Source organism: Pongo abelii, chromosome 21 (assembly GCF_028885655.2).
Source record: "Pongo abelii isolate AG06213 chromosome 21, NHGRI_mPonAbe1-v2.0_pri, whole genome shotgun sequence".
In the NCBI taxonomy this organism is placed as follows: Eukaryota; Metazoa; Chordata; class Mammalia; order Primates; family Hominidae; genus Pongo; species Pongo abelii.
Window position 1 is genome coordinate 45754963 of NC_072006.2, and position 21924 is coordinate 45776886.

General features: G+C 41.6%; 1 protein-coding gene across 5 annotated transcripts in view; it reads right to left on the reverse strand.

Annotated features, from left to right (window-relative positions):
- The window catches only part of CHD6 (chromodomain helicase DNA binding protein 6), a 223908-nt gene that overhangs the window by 144641 nt on the left and 57343 nt on the right, over positions 1–21924 (reverse strand). For 4 of the 5 annotated variants that reach the window (XR_008517177.2, XM_054542308.1, XM_024238849.2 and 1 more), the window contains exon 2: positions 13582–13637. The exons of the other annotated variant lie outside the window; for it this stretch is intronic. Coding sequence is in view for 3 of the 4 variants with exons in the window: in XM_054542308.1 (XP_054398283.1) it covers positions 13582–13614 (33 nt within the window). In the remaining variant the exon portion in view is untranslated. The remainder of the gene's footprint in view (positions 1–13581; positions 13638–21924) is intronic. 5 annotated transcript variants of the gene reach the window in all.

Sequence of the window (21924 nt, forward strand, 5' to 3'; positions counted from 1 at the left end):
ACCTCCAACCCAAGTAGTGAGCAAGGCCTCGCTGGCTCCTGCTGCTGGCTGGCTTTGGAGTCTTCTATCTTCTCCAGCAGGGAAAAGATGGTGTTCTGTGTTAGAAATTAGCTAAACATAAAAATGAGTAGAAAAGCTCATCAAAATTTGCTATCTACTATCTTTTTTTAAAGTTCAAATAATAAAAATGAAAATTCAAAGTAAGAGGTAACTGTTTCTACTAATAAATCAGTTTGTGGACAACATTTCAGGTAGCTAAAGTTATTTCCTAATTAAAATTAGGATTGTTTTATTTTTTTCACCTTCCCTTTCTTCTGAAAGATTTTTTTAAAACAGGTATTTGACTACAGAACATACTAAATGTAGAAAAAAAAAAACCCACATGTCCTCAGCTTTTATTTTGCTGCAGTTGTACTGGAACTTACCCATTCAGCAAAGGTATCTGTGTGGAATTAGCAAGACTGACCAGAGTGGAGGCAGGAACAATGTCTGTCAGATTGTGCATTTGTATGTCTCTTTCTCTCTTTCTTTTTCTGCATTTAGTATACAGTCAGCCCCCGACTCATAATGGTTTGATTTAAGAATTTTCAACTATATGATGGGTTTGTCAGGACATAACTTCATCTTGAAGTCCAGGAACATTTCTATTTCAATCTATCTCTACTGAGAAGTCCTGTGCTTTAGGTGACAAAGCAGGTACTTTGATCCTGATGTTCTTCACATAGTCACAGCTGGTTAGAACCAGGAGGAAGAGAGTTCAGTTGCAGGTATTTAAGGATAATTCAGGTGGAGAAATCCAGTAGGCTCTTGGATAATTTTCCAAGAAAAATTTCTAGAAGAATGAATTAGACTGCCCAGCAAGAATAAAAAGAGAAGAGAAAACAGGACCAAATCCTGACACACACTAATGTTTCAGGATCACCAGAGGAAGAAGAACCTACAGAGTGAGAAGAAACGGTGAGGTAAGCGAAGTTGGTGGGAAAAAATGTAAGACTGAAAGCATGGTATCCCAGAAGCCTGAAGAAGAGTGCATTTCAAGACAGAATCATCACAGGTGTCAAACGCTGCTGAGAAGCAGGTAAGTGAAGCACTAAAGAGTGGTCAACAGATTTGGTAATGTCATTTTTTCAAAATCTTTCCACCCCCAAATACTTGACTCTGTCATTTTTAGTCTCCACTTCTACTTCCATATTTTTGCAATTAAAATGGGGAGACAGGGACAGGAGATACTTTTATGATGTTTCAAGAGTCTTAGAAATTTGAAATCTCTAAATCTGCAGTCAACCTAATTCTTGTTAACTCTAGGCAGTAACAAAAACTGTGGGCTAGTATATGGCTAAATTTAGATGCTGACAGGGAAGAATTAGGAGGAGAGAGGGAAAATAATAATAAGTGCCTGTGTTGTTTTTGGAAACTACTTTTATTTCCAACTATGGCTTTGGGTAGACCAAAACCTCACAGTAACTCAATTTCCTAATCTGCCTAAGTGGAATGATGTTTGCTCCACCAACAAAGGCCAGGAGATACGTCTTTTAGAATTATTTGGTGATATATTCTAGGACAAGTAGATGCTGAACAGAATCTACTGGGGTGAATAAGACTATTTTCCTACCTCTTCATTCCTGGCCCACATGTAGTTTTACTGTAGCTTTGGGCTACCAGAGGCCCTAGGCCCAAAACTTAGGACAACTCTGCTCCTATCACTGCCACATAATAAACCAGGACCCCGGCCTAGAGTTAGAAAGACTGTATTCGGCTGGGCGCAGTGGCTCACGCCTGTAATCCCAGCACTTTGGGAGGCCAAGGTGGGTGGATCACGAGGTCAGGAGATCGAGACCATCCTGGCTAACACGGTAAAACCCGTCCCTACTAAAAAATACAAAAAATTAGCCGGGCATGGTGGCGGGCGCCTGTAGTCCCAGCTACTCAGGAGGCTGAGGCAGGAGAATGGCGTGAATCCGGGAGGCGGAGCTTGCAGGGAGCCAAGATCGCACCACTGCACTCCAGCCTGGGTGACAGAGCGAGACTCCATCTCAAAAAAAAAAAGAAAAAGAAAGACTGTATTCATGGATAAGGAATTGTTCTTTTATATACCTCAGCCTTGTAGTCACAATGACTGTAACCACCCAGAATTGTCCTTTTATATATCTCAGCCTTGTAATCACAATGACTGTAACCACCCAGAATTGTTCTGATATTTTACATATAAAATGGATGCCAAGGCCAGGCACAGTGGCTCATGCCTGTAATCCCAGCACTTTGGGAGGCTGAGGCGGGCGGATCACAAGGTCAGGAGATTGAGACCATCCTGGCCAACATGGTGAAACCCCATCTCTACTAAGAATTCAAAAAACTAGCTGGGTGTGGTGGCGTGTGCCTGTAATCCCAACTACTCAGGAGGCTGAGGCAGGAGAATTGCTTGATTCCGGGAGGCAGAGATTGCAGTGAGCCAAGATCGTGCCACTGCACTCCAGCCTGGTGACAGAGTGAGACTCTGTCTCAAAAAAAAAAAGGATGTCAATAATAATAATAGTTAATTTTACTAACAATTGGGTATTAGGAAGATACTAAGCTTATTAAATGTATCACCAAAACAACCTTAAGATACAGGCATATTATGACTCCATTTTACAGATTAGAAGCCTAGAGAGGCTAAATAACTCAACTTGGTCCCATGGCTAGTAAGTGGTAAAGCTAAGATTTGGGATTTGACTCCTATTTCAAGGGCCATTGCTTTTAATCACGTCACACTGTCTCGTGTACTGGATACAACAAACTTAGAAATAAGAATCAGCAAGAACCTCTAACCAACCTCTATTTTGTTTCCATCGCCCATTCCCCAACACACCTGTATCTCTCCTCAACCTTTCCCCAGATGACTTTCCATTCACTAACTTTTCCTCTTCTATCCATTTCTTCATAAATCCACTTGTTCTCCAGATCAGATGAGAAACATATCAAGAATAAACAATTTATTAAGTGGACATATATTAAATACATGTAGTACGACATATATTAAAGAAATGATGTCTAAGACTTTTCAGCTTCACCCAGAAGGGTCCCAAGATGAGGGTCATTTTAAACATGGACTTGGCAGCTACCAAAGATCTACAACCACCATCATAAGAATGTAGTTTGTTAGCAGTAGACATATTTCTTTTATCCTTACAAAATGAGAACGTTTTATTCTCAGTATCTAAATATTATGTAGTTCCTGGACAGTAAGTTCATGATAAAGTTACAAACCATACCAAAATGAAAAAGACACTCCTGTTGCACTTTTGGTTTTTTCATAATACTTTAACCCTTTGGGCTAGTTTTCCCAAGGATGAATCAAAGTTATGCAGAGCGGCCAGGCACGGTGGCTCATTCCTATAATCCTATCACTTTGGGAGTCCGAGACGGGCGGATTGCCTGAGCTCAGAAGTTTGAGATCAGCCTGGGCAAAATAGTGAAACCCCATCTCTACTAAAATACAAAAAATTAGCCAGGCGTGGCGCCGGGCGCCTGTAATCCCAGCTACTCAAGAGGCTGAGGCATGAGAATTGCTTGAACTCAGGAGGTAGAGGTTGCAGTGAGCTGAGATTTTGCCACTACACTCCAGCCTGGGAAACAAAGCAAAACTCTGTCTCAAAAAAAAAAAACAAAGTTAGGCAGAGGAAGACAATTCTTCACAGTCACATCAATACTCGTGCGCGAGCTAAAAACGTCACAGATCCAAATCCTTCATCATCACTTTGAAGCTGCTTCAAAAACTTGGTCACCAGAGCTTCCCAGACTCCTCTGGTCAAGACAGGAGACAAGGCAATTCCATTAGTTGTTTTTAAGTAGCCTTTTTTATGATAGTGTTTTCTTTTCTTTTTTTTTTTATGAAGTATTTATTGATCATTCTTGGGTGTTTCTCGGAGAGGGGGATATGGCAGGGTCACAGGGTAATACTGGAGAGAAGGTCAGCAGATAAACACATGAACAAAGGTCTCTGGTTTTCCTAGGCAGAGGTCCCTGCGGCCTTCTGCAGTGTTTGTGTCCCTGGGTACTTGAGATTAGGGAGTGGTGATGACTCTTAAAGAGCATGCTGCCTTCAAGCATCTGTTTAACAAAGCACATCTTGCACCGCCCTTAATCCATTTAACCCTGAGTTGACACAGCACATGTTTCAGAGAGCACGGGGCTGGGGGAAAGGCCATAGATCAACAGCATCCCAAGGCAGAAGAATTTCTCCTAGTCAGAACAAAATGGAGTCTCCTACGCCCACCTCTTTCTACTCAGACACAGCAACAATCTGATCTCTCCTTCCTTTCCCCACACTTCCCCCCTTTCTTTTCAACATAACCGCCATCGTCCTCATGGCCCGCTCCCAATGGTCGCTGTCTCTTCGGAGCTGTTGGGTACACCTCCCAGACGGGGCGGCCGGGCAGAGGCGCTCCTCACCTCCCAGACGGGGCGGCCGGGCAGAGGCGTTCCTCACTTCCCAGACGGGGCGGCCGGGCAGAGGCGCTCCTCACTTCCCAGACGATGGGCGGCCGGGTAGAGGCGCTCCTCACCTCCCAGGCGGGGCGGCCGGGCAGAGGCGCTCCTCACCTCCCAGGCGGGGCGGCCGGGCAGAGGCGCTCCTCACCTCCCAGGCGGGGCGGCCGGGCAGAGGCGCTCCTCACCTCCCAGACGGGGCGGCCGGGCAGAGGCGCTCCTCACCTCCCAGACGGGGCGGCCGGGCAGAGACGCTCCTCACTTCCTCCCAGACTGGGTGGCAGCCAGGCAGAGGCGCTCCTCACTTCCTCCCAGACGGGGTGGCAGCCAGGCAGAGGCACTCCTCACCTCCCAGACTGGGCGGCGGGGCAGAGGCGCTCCTCACTTCCCAGACGGGGCGGCTGGGCAGAGGCGCTCCTCACTTCCCAGACGGGGCGGCCGGGCAGATGTGCTCCTCATCTCCCAGACGGGGCGGCCGGGCAGAGGTGCTCCTCACTTCCTCCCAGACGGGGAGGCGGCCGGGCAGAGGCACTCCTCACCTCCCAGACTGGGCGGCCGGGCAGAGGCGCTCCTCACTTCCTCCCAGACGGGGTGGCGACCGGGCAGAGGCACTCCTCACCTCCAGACGGGGCGGCCGGGCAGAGGCGCTCCTCACATCCCAGACGATGGGCAGCGGGGCAGAGACGCTCCTTACTTCCTAAACGGGATGGCGGCCGGGCAGAGGCTCTCCTCACTTCCCATACGGGGCGGCCGGGCAGAGGGGCTCCTCACATCCCAGACGATGGGCGGCCAGGCAGAGACGCTCCTCACTTCCTAGATGGGGTGGCGGCGGGGCAGAGGCTGTAATCTTAGCACTTTAGGAGGCCAAGGCAGGCGGCTGGGAGGTGGAGGCTGTAGCGAGCCGAGATCACGCCACTGCACTCCAGCCTGAGCAACATTGAGCATTGAGTGAGCGAGACTCCGTCTGCAATCCCAGCACCTCGGGAGGCCGAGGCGGGCAGATCACTGGAGGCCAGGAGCTGGACACCAGCCTGGTCAACACGGGAAACCCCGTCTCCACCAAAAATACAAAAACCAGTCAGGCGTGGCGGCGCGCGCCTGCAATCCCAGGCACTCGGCAGGCCGAGGCAGGAGAATCACAGGAGCCCGAGGCAGGGAGGTTGCAGCGAGACGAGATCACGGCAGTACAGTCCAGCTTTGGCAACAGAGGGAGACCGAAAAAAGAAGGAGAGGGAGACCGAAGAAAGAGGGGAGAGGGAGAGGGAGAGGGAGAGCGATAGTGTTTTCTACATGTAAACTTACAAGACTTATAGCTTCTTTATGCATAGGATTTTAAAATTAGCAGCTTATTTCCATTAAAATTTTGTGTCTGTCTCATAGATGCTAGTGACGTATCTGATAACATTAGTAACATGAATTAAATCAACCACAGTGCAATTTAAATATTAAAATTTAATATTAATATATAATTAATCCTACTATATTTTAATGTTAATATTTTATACTAAAATTAAAATATTAGTATTTTAATACTAAAATATTACATAGTAATATGATTACTATATAATCATATATACTATGTTATATAATATACTATATTATAATAATCATATTACTGTATATGTACAGTAATATTACTATATCATAGTAATATATGATTACTATGTAATATTTTAGTTAAAATTGTGTCAACTTACATACAATTTACTTTGGTCTTATAAATACCATACATAAATGTACTGGCAAACTATGATTCTAGTCAGGATGGGCCTCTGAGGTTGAGTTCAAACTCCCATCTCATGCTTTCTAACATACAAGCAAAGAATTAGGAGAGAGAGAAAATAATAACTAATAAGTTCTGGAGACAGGGAGCTTACTGCTTACAAGGCATATGGCACAGCTGCGCAGCTCAACTTCTCCGGATGTCCTTTATATGAAGCTAAAGCCTATCCTCCTCTAACTCTCCCCACGTGTCCCATTCTCTTCCACAGGTCCAGCAATAGACACATTTAATCTCTTTTCCACGTGATGCTCTTAAGTCTTCATTTCCTCAGGCTACACAGTCCTAGCTTCATCCACAGCTCACATGAAATAAATCAGCGTTATTTTGCCATCCCAGTGACTTTATTCTGGCCTCGAGTGTATGTTTCAGAACATAAAGTGAGTAAGAATAATGAAAAAAAAATATTAAGATATGTTCAAAGAGGGGAAAGCATTTAATGCTAAGACTTCTTTTCTGGAGGAGGGAGGAGAAAAGAGGTGGATAGGGCCCTTTTAAGTCCTTTTGAAACATGATTCTAGGGTGAGGCTCTTTAGTCATCTAGGCTAGTATTAGCCCAGATGATCTTCAGACCCTCTGCAGGATGAGGTCAAAAAGTCTTAAAAGTAAATTATTCACTCAACCATATTATCAACTTTGCTATTCTTCCTCTTTCACTATTCTGAATTATGGATCATGATTTAGTGATCCATACTACTAGTAAACTGAATCCTCATCTCTCCCTAGAGGACTTCTGGGACCAATTCTTTTGGGAATTATTCCTTGTCCTAGTTCACCCTTGGTCACCACCCAAAATTTAGCACCATACACTAGGCCTTTCCTTTCTCCCTTCCCACCATGTCTTTCAACTTCCCAAATCCACCTGTATTACTCTCTTCCTTCCTAAGCTTTCCTCCTGAGGCCCCTGAAGCAAAAAGCCTGAAACCTAGCTCCCCACAGAAGACACTGCCTCTTTTTAGAACACTCTCAATTTCTTTGGTGGGGCTGACCTTCCCTCGGCCTCCATACTCTCCAATTCCAGAGCATGATCTTCCACCACAAGGTAAAACTCTGGCTCTTCTGAGGCATATTTCATCCCCCGGTTATATTAATAGTTTGTAACCAGGCTAGAAATTTCTTGAGAAATTGCTTTAGTTACTACTGAACCTGACCCCAAGTAGAACGCAAATATTTCTGAATTAATATTAATGAATTAATGCTGAAAAACTCAATAAATATTTGTTTAGTGAATAAATTATACCCTATTCACTCCAGGGAAGAAAATAAGGTCTAATAATCTGAAAGTCTTTGAGATTCTCACAGTATATTTGAAGAAAACTCTTCCCATCTTTATGTTTTCTAGAGGACCTAAGAATGAAGGGCTCTGCTTACCCAGCTCTTGGCATGGGGTCAGGAAGCAAGATTCTCCCGTAGTTACTTAAGTCAGCTCCAAGCTGTCATCCTAACTTATATTATGTATTTCTATTGCATTCACTGCTTATTAACTGTCTTCTACACTGGATATGTGGTCCCAAAGCCCTCTTACCCCTTAAGATGACACCTGCCTGCAGACCATATTATACATTAAGTAATATTTATCATTTTTTATGTTTTTCCCAGTGCCAAGCAAGGAGCTGAGATGAATAAAAATCAATATTCCTATATCACAGTTTCGTTGTTGCTAACCTTAGGATGTGCCCTCTTGCAAAGAAGTATTTACAACCATATTATACATCAATAGTGCCACACAGGTTTTCAATGATTAGAGTTCACATTTTATTTTTATAATTTTTTTCTGCCTAATAATGCTTAGTCATCTTAAGAATTAAAATAACGTATTTCTTAGAAGCAGTTTAGTTCTTTTTAATGTAGATAAAAGTCTATAGCTCTCCTGAATGATTCACTTTTAAACGTTTTATTAGTCTATTTTTCTCACAATGATTCTTTAGGCAAAACAAAGTCAATCTCTAAACCCTTTGTTCTGGGCACATTACTCCTATTATGCCCTTTCTGGTTAATAAGAAGCACGATTATTTATTACTGAGTTTTGATTTAATTTGTAAAAATCTACCATCTCAATTTACCTTGATAAGATTTTAAACAAAGAAATGAGGAATATCGAGATCAGAGGGTATTTACATGCCATTTTTCTCCAGGGAAGAGCAAAGTGAATTAATAGGAATGAGGGTTTTTAAAAGATGGATGTTTTATTTGCTGCTACTTCTAACACCTCAGAATCATGGTAAAAGGCAAAGTCTGATGGTTACTTTTATTGTTAAACTGAAAGATTTCCTTGCCACTGATGAACTAAATACCAAGTACTCGACAAATTACCCCACTTAATCCTAATCTTATGATGTGAGGCATGTTATGATTACTTCCATTTAAGTGACAGAAAAACAAGGCTGGCTTTTGTCTTCCAGCTCAAAGGAGGCCAAAGTGCAACTTTCTTCAGTCGTCCTGAATCGGATTCATCTGACACAAGCTGCCTCCACCATGCTGCTGAAGTTTGACCCCAATGAGATTAGAGTCACCGGGGGTGAAGTCGATGCCATGTCTGCACTGGCTCCCAAGATAAGCCCCCTGGGTCTGTCTCCCAAAAAGGTTGATGATGACATTGCCAAGGCAACTGGTGACTAGAAGACTGGAAGGGTCTAAGGATTACAGTGAAACTGACCATTCAGAACAGACAGGCCCAGATTGAGGTGATACCTTCTGTCTCTGCCCTAATCATCAAAGCCCTCAAAGAACCACCAATAGACAGAAAGAAACAGAAAAACATTAAACACAGTGGAAATATCACTTTTGATGAGACTGTCAACACTGCTCGACAGATGCAGCACCAATCTTTAGCCAGAGAACTCTCTGGAACTATTAAAGAGCTCCTGGGGACTACTGCCCAGTCTGTGTCTGCAATGTTGATGGCCACCACCCTCATGACATCATGGATGACATCAACAGTGGTGTGGTGGAATGCCCAACTAGTTAGGAAGCACAAAGGAAAAATTTCCATAAAGGATCATTTGACAAAGCTGAACTTACCCAAAATTTTACAACTAAATCGTAAGGTCAGAGTTTCCATCCTGTTCTATAGAAATCAAAGCTGAAATTCACTCCAGAACATGAGCCTCTTCTCTATTAGGCACTGAATTCTCCATCCTGGAGTGTATATATTGCTTTAACTTGAACATCATTTTCTATTTTCATTCTTTGCAACTTCTTGCAGTTCAGTTATCAGTATGGCCTACCATCAGTATTTATAAGAGGAGCAGGATCAAGTCTTTCTGAAAGTTGCTCACTTCTGTAACCTGCTTCTCTATCCTATCTAATATTAATTTTTAAATGAAAAATCCTGTTCTGTTCATCAAAATTACCATGAGGTCCAAAACAAAAACCCATCCAACTGAAGCTACATAACAGCTGGCTAACATACCAAAGGTCTTAACATGAACCAGTAAAATCTCACAAGAAACCAGAATTCATTTTGGTGGAATCACTATAGAATGTTTTGATTTAAATAAATGCTTATCTCCTTACACCTTATACAAAAATTAATTCAAGATGGAGTAAAGACTTAAATGTTAGACCTAAAACCATAAAAACCCTAGAAGAAAACCTAGGCAATACCATTCAGGCCATAGGCATGGGCAAGGACTTCATGTCTAAAACACCAAAAGCAATGGCAACAAAAGCCAAAATTGACAAATGGGATCTAATTAAACTAAAGAGCTTCTGCACAGCAAAAGAAACTACCATCAGAGTGAACAGGCAACCTACAGAATGGGAGAAAATTTTCACAACCTACTCATCTGTGTGGGGAAAAGCAAGAGAGATCAGATTGTTACTATGTCTGTGTAGAAAGAAGTAGACATAAGAGACTCCATTTTGTTCTGTACTAAGAAAAATTCTTCTGCCTCGAGATGCTGTTAATCTGTGACCTTACCCCCAACCCTGTGCTCTCTGAAACATGTGCTGTGTCAAACTCAGGGTTAAATGGATTAAGGGTTGTGCAAGATGTGCTTTGTTAAACAAATGCTTGAAGGCAGCATGCTCCTTAAGAGTCATCACCACTCCCTAATCTCAAGTACCCAGGGACACAAAAACTGCTGAAGGCCGCAGGGACCTCTGCCTAGGAAAGCCAGGTATTGTCCAAGGTTTCTCCCCATGTGATAGTCTGAAATATGGCCTTGTGGGAAGGGAAAGACCTGACCGTCCCCCAGCCCGACACCCGTAAACGGTCTGTGCTGAGGAGGATTAGTATAAGAGGAAGGCATGCCTCTTGCAGTTGAGACAAGAGGAAGGCATCTGTCTCCTGCCCGTCCCTGGGCAATGGAATGTCTCAGTATAAAACTCGACTGTACGTTCCATCTACTGAGATAGGGAAAAATCGCCTTAGGGCTGGAGGTGAGACATGTGGGCAGCAATACTGCTTAGCAAAGCATTGAGATGTTTATGTGTATGCATATCTAAAGCACAGCACTTGATTCTTTACCTTGTCTATGATGCAAAGACCTTTGTTCACGCGTTTGTCTGCTGACCCTCTCCCCACTGTTGTCTTGTGACCATGACACATCCCCCTCTCTGAGAAACACCGACAAATAATCAATAAATACTAAGGGAACTCAGAAGCCAGGGGGATCCTCCATATGTTGAACGCTGGTCCCCTGGGTCCCCTTATTTCTTTCTCTATACTTTGTGTCTTTTTCTTTTCCAAGTCTCTCGTTCCACCTAACGAGAAACACCCACAGGTGTGGAGGGGCGACCCACCCCTTCAATCTGACAAAGGGCTGATATCCACAATCTACAATCAACTCAAACAAATTTACAAGAAAAAAACAAACAACCCCATCAAAAAGTGGGTGAAGGATATGAACAGACACTTCTCAAAAGAAGACATTTATGCAGCCAAAAGACACATGAAAAAATGCTCATCATCACTGGCCATCAGAGAAATGCAAATCAAAACCACAATGAGATACCATCTCACATCAGTTAGAATGGCAATCATTAAAAAGTCAGGAAACAACAGGTGCTGGAGACATGTGGAGAAATAGGAACACTTTTACATTGTTGGTGGGACTGTAAACTAGTTCAACCATTGTGGAAGTCAGTGTGGCGATTCCTCAGGCATCTAGAACTAGAAATACCATTTGACCCAGCTATCCCATTACTGGGTATACACCCAAAGGATTATAAATCATGCTGCTATAAAGACACATGCACATGTATGTTTATTGCAGCACTATTCACAATAGCAAAGACTTGGAACCAACCCAAATGTCCAACAATGATAGACTGGATTAAGAAAATGTGGCACATATACACCATGGAATAAATACTATGCAGCCATAAAAAATGATGAGTTCATGTACTTTGTAGGGACATGGATGAAACTGGAAACCATCATTCTCAGCAAACTATCGCAAGAACAAAAAACCAAACACTGCATGTTCTCACTCATAGGTGGGAATTGAACCATGAGAACACATGGACACAGGAAGGGGAACATCACACTCTGGGGACTGTTGTGGGGTGGGAGGAGGGGGGAGGGATAGCATTAGGAGATATACCTAATGCTAAATGACGAGTTAATGGGTGCAGCACACCAAAATGGCACATGTATACATATGTAACAAACCTGCACACTGTGCACATGTACCCTAAAACTTAAAGTATAATAATAATAAAATTTAAAAAAATAAAAATAAAAAAATAAAATGTTTTGGGTCCATAAAAAAAATGCTTATCTTAAAGGATGCTTAGAAATAGACAAATGTGGAGATTGCTTTAAGAAATATAAACCTGCTCACATACCACAAATGACAATAGTTTTGAGGGTTTGGGGTTCTCTTCAGTAATGTATTCTTTGAGACGGAGTCTTGCTCTTGTCCAGGCTGGAGTCCAATGGTGCAATCTCAGCTCACTGCAACCTCTACCTCCCAGGTTCAAGTGATTCTCCTGCCTCAGCCTCCTGAGTAGCTGGGATTACAGGTGCTCGCCACCATGCCCAGCTAATTTTTTTGTATTTTTAGTAGAGACGGGGTTTCGCCATGTTGGCCAGGCTGGCCTCAAACTCCTGACCTCAGGTAATCTGCCCCCCTCGGCCTCCAAAAGTGCTGGGATTACAGGTGTGAGCCACTGCATCCAGCCAGTAATGTGTTCTTTTTAATAGCAGCATAATATTCCACTAGGTGGGTGTGCTATGATTTAAATAGTCCCCTTTTTGATGGATGTGTACGTTCTTTTCCATTTTTGCTATCATACATGAAACAGCAATTTAAGCCTTTATACACACAGTTTTGCACACCTGAGTGTATCCACAGGATAAGTTCTTGGTACATGGAACTGCATTCCATGTAGCGTTTGCCTATCAGCTGACAACTCTTTGAGCTAGGACAGATATAAATCCAGTGTGTAGACAGTATTTAGTCTCTGCTCTTCTTGTTATCTGACAGCAGATGAATTAACTAATTCCCCAAGCCAGCCTAGCCATTGAGGACAGACCAGGGCGTAGTCCTTGTAACCATAACCCTAACCCATAAACCTAAGTCACCCTATTATTAGACTAGGGTTCCCTAGAAGCAAACTGGAAAGGTAGGAGTGGCTAGTCTCACCCAACCTCTTTGTTATAGAGTCCCAGTGAAAAGCAGGGATTTAGATACCCCAGTTCCCAGGCTGTCAATCAATTCTGTAAAAGAAAAACCAGCCCATCAGAAATAGCCCATTTCCAAGAGACAGAGACAGGTCTCCCATCTAACCTCCCTGAGTGAGGTCTCAGAGTTCCTTTGAATATATTACACTCATGGCATAGCAGTACCAACCAAAGAAAGAGATCCTGGCAAGATAAATCACTCTCCATCCCACACGCCCTTCAAAATACCAAATGCCAAAGAGTTGATGCTCCCATTCTTCCAAATATTTCACTATTCTCTCTAGGGGGAACCCATCCACAGATCATTATAAATAAGGATTTTGTAAGTAAGAATGCTTTTAGTTTAACCAAAAATCCAGAAGGATAAATACATAAACTATAAAGAATCGGTCACATCTCTCTTTCAGAAAAGACTCAGAAAGCTGTTCAAAGGGAGGAAATGTTTCTCTTCTACTTGGCTAATTTGAATAATATTCTGATATACAGTTTTCATTACATTTACTCCTACACGAAGATGAACTGAGCAACAAGAAAAATCCATATTATTAAGTCATTCAGAACAGAGCTCTCAGTTACTATGATACAGGCAACAGGGAAAGTACCAGAGATTAAGGGACGAGCCAACACTGCCAGCGTCTCCCCTTGTTGAAAAAGCACCAAGATACCCCAGATGCATTCACTTAAAAGAAAAGTGATCACTTACCTGCTTCTCTTTCTTCTGTATTTTCATTTTCATCTATTGAAGGAAGATATTTATTTCTGTAAAACATTTTTAAAAAGGCAAAGATTATGACAAAACCCAAAATAAAACATTTTCAACATCTCCAGATTACTGTAACACACAAGGAAAACAAACAGGGGATTACTTCTGCAGAACATTTATGTCCAACAACCTCCAGAGCCCTAAGTGTACACCTAATTAGATCTAACTCTGTTAGACCCTAATTTATTGCACCCAATAAAATGAAGTCAAAAAGATATTGTCTTTGTAGATTAAATCAGTTATAAAAGATGCTGGCATGTATGAAAGTTAGTGATAACTAATAAAGGAACAAAAACAATAACATGCCTTCATTGAGGGGTATTAGGAGATGCGAAGGAAGTAAGGTAAGCCTTCATCCCTTTTGGAAGAAAACAATCAATGATGTCTACAATGGAAAAATCAAGAAAGAGAAATACAGACAATAAAAAAGAGCTAAGAGTTCAATGCAGTTCTCTCTAAGGAGTAAGACAGGATTTGGTATATTATTTGATGATTTAAACCATGTGCATTTATTACTTGAAAAAATAATTCCATTGCAATATTTCATACGATTTTTTTTAAAGGACTGATTTTACTCTACCCAGGACTTAAGCCCCCATCTCCACTGCAACCATAATGTCCTTGACGGCACTGAACTTCTCATAAATGACTTGTGAACACCATAAAAGCCCAGTAATTGTCTTCAGAGGTACAAAAGTGTGTTGGGGCATCTCAGGGAAAAGAACAAACCCTAGTCTAGGAAACCCAGAATTTGGGGCTGCCTGCATCACTAACTAGTACTACTGCCTCAGATCTGAAGCTCTTATCTTCCTCATATACAAACAATACAAGGATTATACAATTTCAGGCTTCTGGTTCTAGCCGGGATATAAACACTGCTTCCTATTTTTTGTTGACTTTGATTTCCCGGTCATCCCACACAGCTACAGAACACCACTCACTCAGAAAACCAAATTACCCTTAAGTTTCCTAATTATTTCTCACATCCAAACGAATGTGATGTGTAGGCATTAAGTCTTAATAGAGCTTTTAAGATTAGAGCTTTAAGATTAAAGTGAGATAAGTATTTGAGGTGGTTGATATGTTAATTAGTTTGACTTAATTATTCCACATTGTATTCATAAATGATGACATCACTCTGTACCCCATAAATATATACAACCATAATTTGTCAATTTGCAATTTAAAAAAGATTAAAGCGAGGTAGTTCCAATTCTAAGTAAGTTCATGGCATGTTGGACGCAAACAGAAAAATGAAAGACATGATTCCAATCATCCTTGGGACTGCAATTACAGTTTATCATTTTAATGTCTGTCAATTTAGATTTTTTTCCCTTTAAGAGTTAGAGGCATTTCCTATTAAAAGAACCACAAAATGCCATGCAATCTGTCCTAGAGAGACATGTCTACCAAGGTACTGCTGTTTGCAAAGAGTGCAGCAGCCAAGGAGGTAAGTAGCTGGAAAGCAGGTATGGTCGGGTGCTAAGGTGAAGGGGAGGAGGGTCGAGACTAACTGGCTAAATCAGGGAAAGGCAAGTCCAGTTAGTAAATGGTACTTCTAAGAATCAATGCAAGGGTTAGTGTTTGATAGGACAGTTATTTACCTGAAGAATCCATAAATTCCAGATAAATGGTAAGTGCTCTGAACCAAGGCAGTTAAAATTTAGAAAAAATTTATCTCCTAAGCTTCATTACAGTGGAGTCAGTTCTAGGTAAATTATGTTAGTACAAGTTTATCTCCTTTATCTCTATTCTTTAAATTATCAGATCCCAGAAAACTGACATTCTCAACCATCACAAACTGCCACAAAGTCAAAAATAAAGAACTTTGGGGGAAAATTCCAGCTAATAAAAAAGGGTATTATCAATAAGACATATGTGTAGAAAGTAAAGAGTTTCCTCTTCAAAGTTCCCCTTCTTGTTAAAGAATAAATCATAAGTGTTAGAAGTAGTAGTTTCTTTTAAAGACTAACTTTCTTCAAGCCTCCTTGCTTTGGGCTAATAACTCTTTGTCAGGCCCTATCCTAAGTAACTGTTGGACATGCTCACGGGCACGTTCCAGCTCACAGCCTATGCCCATTCCTTATTTGGAAATGTTATTGCTTCCTTAAACCTTTCATAAGCAACTTCCTCTCCTTCTTTGTTCTTCCCCACACTTACCTATTTAGGAAAGTTTTAGGCTATTAGCAAATCGGGAATTAGTTTAAGAGTGTGAGGTCCAGCTCCAGCCAATGGATGCAGGACACAGCAGTGAGGATGATCCAAATGCATAAGGGATAAATATGTCTGCTTTTCCTTTGTTCAGGTGTGCTCTCACCATTGTTTCATCTGCGATTGAGGACCCTTTCTGCAGAAAGTAAAGATCGCCTAGCTGAGAGATCTTTTGTCTCCGTGCTGACTTTTTTTTGTGGCACCGATTATTTCTAACAATTTTGGTATTTCTAACAATATGTCTCAAATAAAATTCTGCCCAACAAAATGAAATCATTAAAAATTACAGAAGGGTCAGGTACAATGGCTCACACCTGTAATCCCAGCACTTTGGGAGGCCAAGGCAGGCGGATCACTTGAACCCAGGAGTTTGTGACCAGCCTGGGCAACATGGCAGAAACTTGTCTCTATAGAAAATACAAAAATTAGCCGGGTGTGGTGGCTTCCACCTGTGGTCCCAGCTACCCGGGAGGCTAAGGTAGGAGGATCATCTGAGTCTGGGAGGTCCAAGCTGCAGTGAGATCACGCTACTGTACTCCAGCCTAGGTGACAGAGTGAGGCCCTGTCTCAAAAAACAAACAAAACAAAACACTACAGGAAAACTCTACCAATGTTAATAAAAAATTACTTTTGTAATGTATAAAGAACTGATACAATTATGATGCAGCAGGGACATCAGAAAGCACAATTTCTGATTCACTACCACAAACTAGCACTGGAATAAAAACAAGCAGGGCACCTAACACTGCCAGGAATGTGGGAAAACAGGTCCTACTTATCATTGCTAATGGCACTTTTAACTGTTTCAAGCTTTCTGAAGAGCACTCAGGCAATGTGCCACTAGATATATGAACGTTTTCAATCCTTTTATAGGCCAGTTCCACTTTAAGGAATATCACCCAAGGCCATAAGCCGGTAGGAAATGAACCTGACCCCTAGAGGAAGGTCAGAGATGAGGTGGGTGAAATGTGAAAATATCACATCAGACTTGGCCAGCCTCTGAGGCAGAGAGAATGTGCATGTGAAATCTGAATGATGGCGATGTTACTGTAGAATAACTGAAATAACTAGTTCACTGAAAGCAGACTCTGGCAAATCTCATGTTACTGTCAAATCATTTCTGGCACCCCAAAAGATCACAAAACACACCAGCATGCTGCCACCCCACAAGATAACAAAAGTCATCAACATCAATAGGTGTTCAGTAAGCAATTATTGACTTGTCCTTCTCCAGACAGCACCCCATAATTTATGAACACCCTTAAATTATCTCTACTTTTAAAATCTTTTTAAAGGCACACATTAAAAAATATATAAAACAATGTCATCTTTTTGTAAGGCTAAATTTTACGTACTAGGAATAGATGAATAGATACACCCTAAAGCCTGTACTTCTGCACGATGCTGGAAATGGCTTTAGTCTCTGCTGCCATCACTCAGAAGTTCTGACTAGATCCTTCTGGCTCAATAAAGAACAAATCAAAATGTAATTTCAGGGTCTCAATACTTAATTAGAAACATTATACAGATAATTCTACAGATAATTCTGTGTGGGCAAACCAGAAAACTTGTCAACAGCGGAAAATATCAAGTGTATATCAACTTCTGAACTGGGGAAACTGGTGGGAAGCTAGTGGGACTCCCACTCTCCTTGCTGCATTATGTATGAGTGCTTCCATAGAAGTGCAGCATTGAATTACCTTCACAAGAAGGTAAGCTGCTAATGATGTAAAAACAAACAATATAAAAGCTCCCATTCCTTCTTATACTCACCCATCTAAGGATGCTCCTATTAAGAAAAATGGGTGCCAGGTTTCAATAAGAACATTTCGAAAGTTTTCTTTTTTTTTTTTTTTAATTACTATCTCTCTCTCCAGTCCAAAAAATCTGCAACAGTGCCTGTGCCATTTCCAAGTTCCTCAGTGTTGTGTAATGGTAACTTTTTAAAAATAACAAAAAAATTAGGTTCACCCTATTCAACCATTTATTCACAGAAATGATTTAAATTCACTATACCTTGAGAACTCCACCATACTAACAATCCCTGCTCAGTCCAAGGGTCTATTTCATTACAAGAGTGTGTGTTTTTGCAAACACAAGCAAGTGCATACCCAGCAGACCCCTACCAAAGTCCTTCATATTCACAGAAGATGAGACTAGACCCAACTGAACACAATAACGATGGAGAATTTTGCTGTTAACAGGCCCCTATCCCCCACCACTCTATCAGGCACCTTTGAGACAGAGTATGTGGGAAGCAACTCTAAAAATCAGACCCACCTCAAATTTTCCACAGTGAATATGTATTTTTATAATCTACTCATGCCCATCCTCAACCTTGAGATTGTTTCCTATGAACCACTCTAACAACAGCAGGCATAAATAGGGTATACCATGGGGATTTTAGGAATACGAATAAGGACACAGAGAGTAACTCATCTGGGAAGAGTGAGATAATCAAGAAAGCAGAGATGTCTTGAGGAATGCCACCTTCCTTAAACCCCTGCCCAAATACCTCTTATCAAGACTCCTGACCTCAGAGGCAGTCCAACGGGTAAGAAATCCCCCAACTTCCCATTTCCCCACCTTACTACTCTCCACGCCCACAAACCGGACACATGTACCTATCTCTACTGCCAAGTGTGAGCAGTCTACAGGAAGTACTTTAATAGCAAGGGGTTGAAGTACCAGAAAGCAGTTTGGATCTGGGCTGTAATGACGACGAGACATGTGAATGTCTTCTCCCCTGTAAAATGCTGACAACATGTACCTCAGAGGGCCTTAGGAGAATTAAAAGGGATGGCAATCTATGACGTCTGCCACATGGTGAAGACTAGCTATAGGCAGCCATTTGTGCTACCTGTCCTTATGGTCATCCCTCCAGTGTCACAGGAAGAAGACATAAATGACGAAGAAGATGTTTTAATGATGTAAAAACAATATAAAAGCTCCCATTCCTTCTTACACTCACCATCTAAGGATGCTCCTATTAAGAAAAATGGGTGCCAAGTTTCAGTTAGAACATTTTGAAAGTTTTCTTTTTTTAAATTACTCCTCTCTCTCCAGTTCAAAAACTCTGTATAACAGTGCCTCATCTCCTGGGGACAAGTAACCTTTCCATCTGTATTTGAGATCCACCCTTTCTCCCCCTTCTCAGTCACCTCAGTCTCTTGATTACCTCCCAGTTACTCTTTCCTCATTTCATTCAGGACTCTCCTCAAATATCACCTTAGCAGCAATGCCTTCCCTAGCCAGCCTACAGAAAACAGCACCCCCACCTCCCACCCACCACCACTCTGTTATCCTCTTATTCTAATTTAATTTTCCTCCAGGTACTTATTACTCCCTGATATTATATTATAGTAATACCTTACTTAATGTCCAGACTCTTGGAAAAAGCTACAACTTTCAGTGAAACAATGACTTTAAGCGAAACAACTTAAGGCAGGTCCTCTAATCAACATTACTTCATTACAATGTTGATGAGAAAAAAAAAATTAGTTTCCTTAAAGCTGTTTTGCTTAAAGTAAGGACTTCCTATGTATCTATTTGGTTTTAAGCTTATTGCCTGTTCCTGACACACATACACACACACACACACACACAAAGTAAACTTGTCTTGTTCATGCTATACTCCCTGAGTCTGGAATAGCAGGTGTGCAATAAGCATTCTTTGAATGGAAGAATCATTTCTTCTCCCTAAGTTATCACTAAATGTCTCCCTTTGTATAGCTCTCCTCCTCTCAAGAAAGAAACAGGTTTAACTCTATCTCAAAACAGTAACAACATGAACAAATCCTCTACATACCTGAAAGTTCACTTCCTCCCAAATCACTTCCCTAAAGCTGTTCCTGACATTCACTCCCTGGTTACCAAATCTAATGGGCACTTTTAGGCTTTGAGTGCTTTGCAGCATTTTAAACCATGGATCATTTCCTCTTCTTAAAATTCTCATCTCACTGGTTTCTTGATCCCTCTGATTGCAGGCTTCTAGGCTCAGCTTCCTCCCTAGAATCCTCCTATTATAAAACCCAATCCTTAAATATCACTGTTCCCAGAGTTCAATGCTGTCAATACCAGAAAGGCTCCCTGAGTTTTCTACTCAACTCCCAAACTTCATCTCTTTGCACAATGACCACTGCACATTTGCAAATCCAAGCCCTCCTCTTGACCTCTATGTGGCTATATCCAACCACATCCTGGCCAGTTCCTGAGACATTCCACAGGTACCACCAAAAACCCCACAACTCTTCCAAAACGAAACTCAGTACCACCTTTACACACACACACACACACACACACACACACACACACACACACTCTCTCTCTCTCTACCTGCTCCTGTGTTCCCCATCAGAGGTTAATGTCCTGCAACCTGCCATGCCATCCAGCCCAGAATTGAGTTATCCTTGATTCCTTCCCTTTCCCATAACTCCTTTAATTCCAGAATCCCTTGGTTCCTCTCCAGTCGACTCTGGTTTATTCCCATATTTTTTTGTTGTCATTTTTGCCTGAAACAGCCTCTTAAATGCTTCTCTATTTTCCATGTCTCCTACCCTCACCCCCATTACCCTCATTGCTACCAACAGTATGTTTTCCTAAAGTGCAAACAAAATCAGATGCTATCTCTTCAGTGGGTATTGTGTCTTAAAACAAAATAAAAACATATTCCTCATAACACAGAGCCCTGCATAAGCGATCTGGCCTCTGGTTCTTGTCTACTGCTCTGACATTATTTCCACCATTCATCCAACCATACTGAACACCTGTGGGTTCCGACTCCTGCCCTGCTCATTCAGGTCTTATTCAGGCCCTGCCTCGTGTAGTCTCATCCTTTAAAATTCAGATCTGGTGTCATGTTCTCCGGGATGTCTCTTCCCTGGCATGCCTAAATCTTATAAGCATCTTGTGATAGGCACTAAACTAAAGCAGCTGTATCACCATGTAAATTATCATCTTTTATCTGTCTGTGCATGCCATCAGCTGTGGAGGGCCCAAGCACCCTCCGGGGAGGGACCCTGCCCTGCAGTGTAGCACTCAGTGCCTGACATTTGGACTCTTCAGTGATTACCTGTGGAATGAGTAAGTGAATTAATGGGAAAGCTGTGTTTACTGAAAAGGCTTTGAACTACTTTCAATGTAATTAGTGACCTCTTTTTTTTTTTTCTCCTAATCCAATCAAATTTCTCAGTATTCTTCCTTCACACCTTTTCAAATACATGTACTTAGCTTAAGAATTCAATTGAAATATAAAGCCTAAAACAAGCAAAAAAAAAAAAAACAGTCCCCAATTCTACTCCCCACTCCTGATTCACTATTCCCAGAGGCAGTCATTTAAACTTCAGCTGTTCCTTCTGCTCCTTTCCATTCTATTTTAAATAACATGGTTATTACTGCTATTAGATTTTCTTTTCGATTTTAGGCATTATTTTATTGGCTTCTTCCTGTGGAACAGGAGTCAGCAAGTATTTTTATAAAAAGGCCAGATAATAAATATTTTAGGCTTTGTAGGCCGTATGGCCTCAGTTGCAACTACTCAATTCTGCTGTGATGTGAAAACAGCCATAGACAAACATGCAAACAAATGGGTATGGCTGTGTTCCAATAAAACTTTTTTTCAAAAACAGGAAGTCCTCCTACTATGGAAGATGAAGTGTTATCTTCCCAGTATAGTTATTATCACCCTTATTTATTAAATCAACATTTAATTCACAGCTAAGCCATGAACTACACTTTGCTAAAACTTTGTGTAATTTTTTTCCCTGAAGATAATAACTACCTCATTTTAAAATTTGCATGGTTTTCTATGAATCACTAACTTCTCCTAAAATGCTCCTCTAAAACCTTGAAAGTCCTTTCAATCTAAGCTCAATGTTCTTCTCTTGGGTCATTATAGGTAGAGTCCTCCATCAGGAGTCCTTCATCATTGTCTCTAATCTGCCTCCTGGGACTTCTCATCACCATCCTCCCAGAGACTCACTCCCTCCGTCTCTCTCCATGGTGGACTCCTGGGTTTCTCCTCTCTAGGTTTACACTCTCATTTTAGTGAAGCACAACATCTAGTAATGCTCT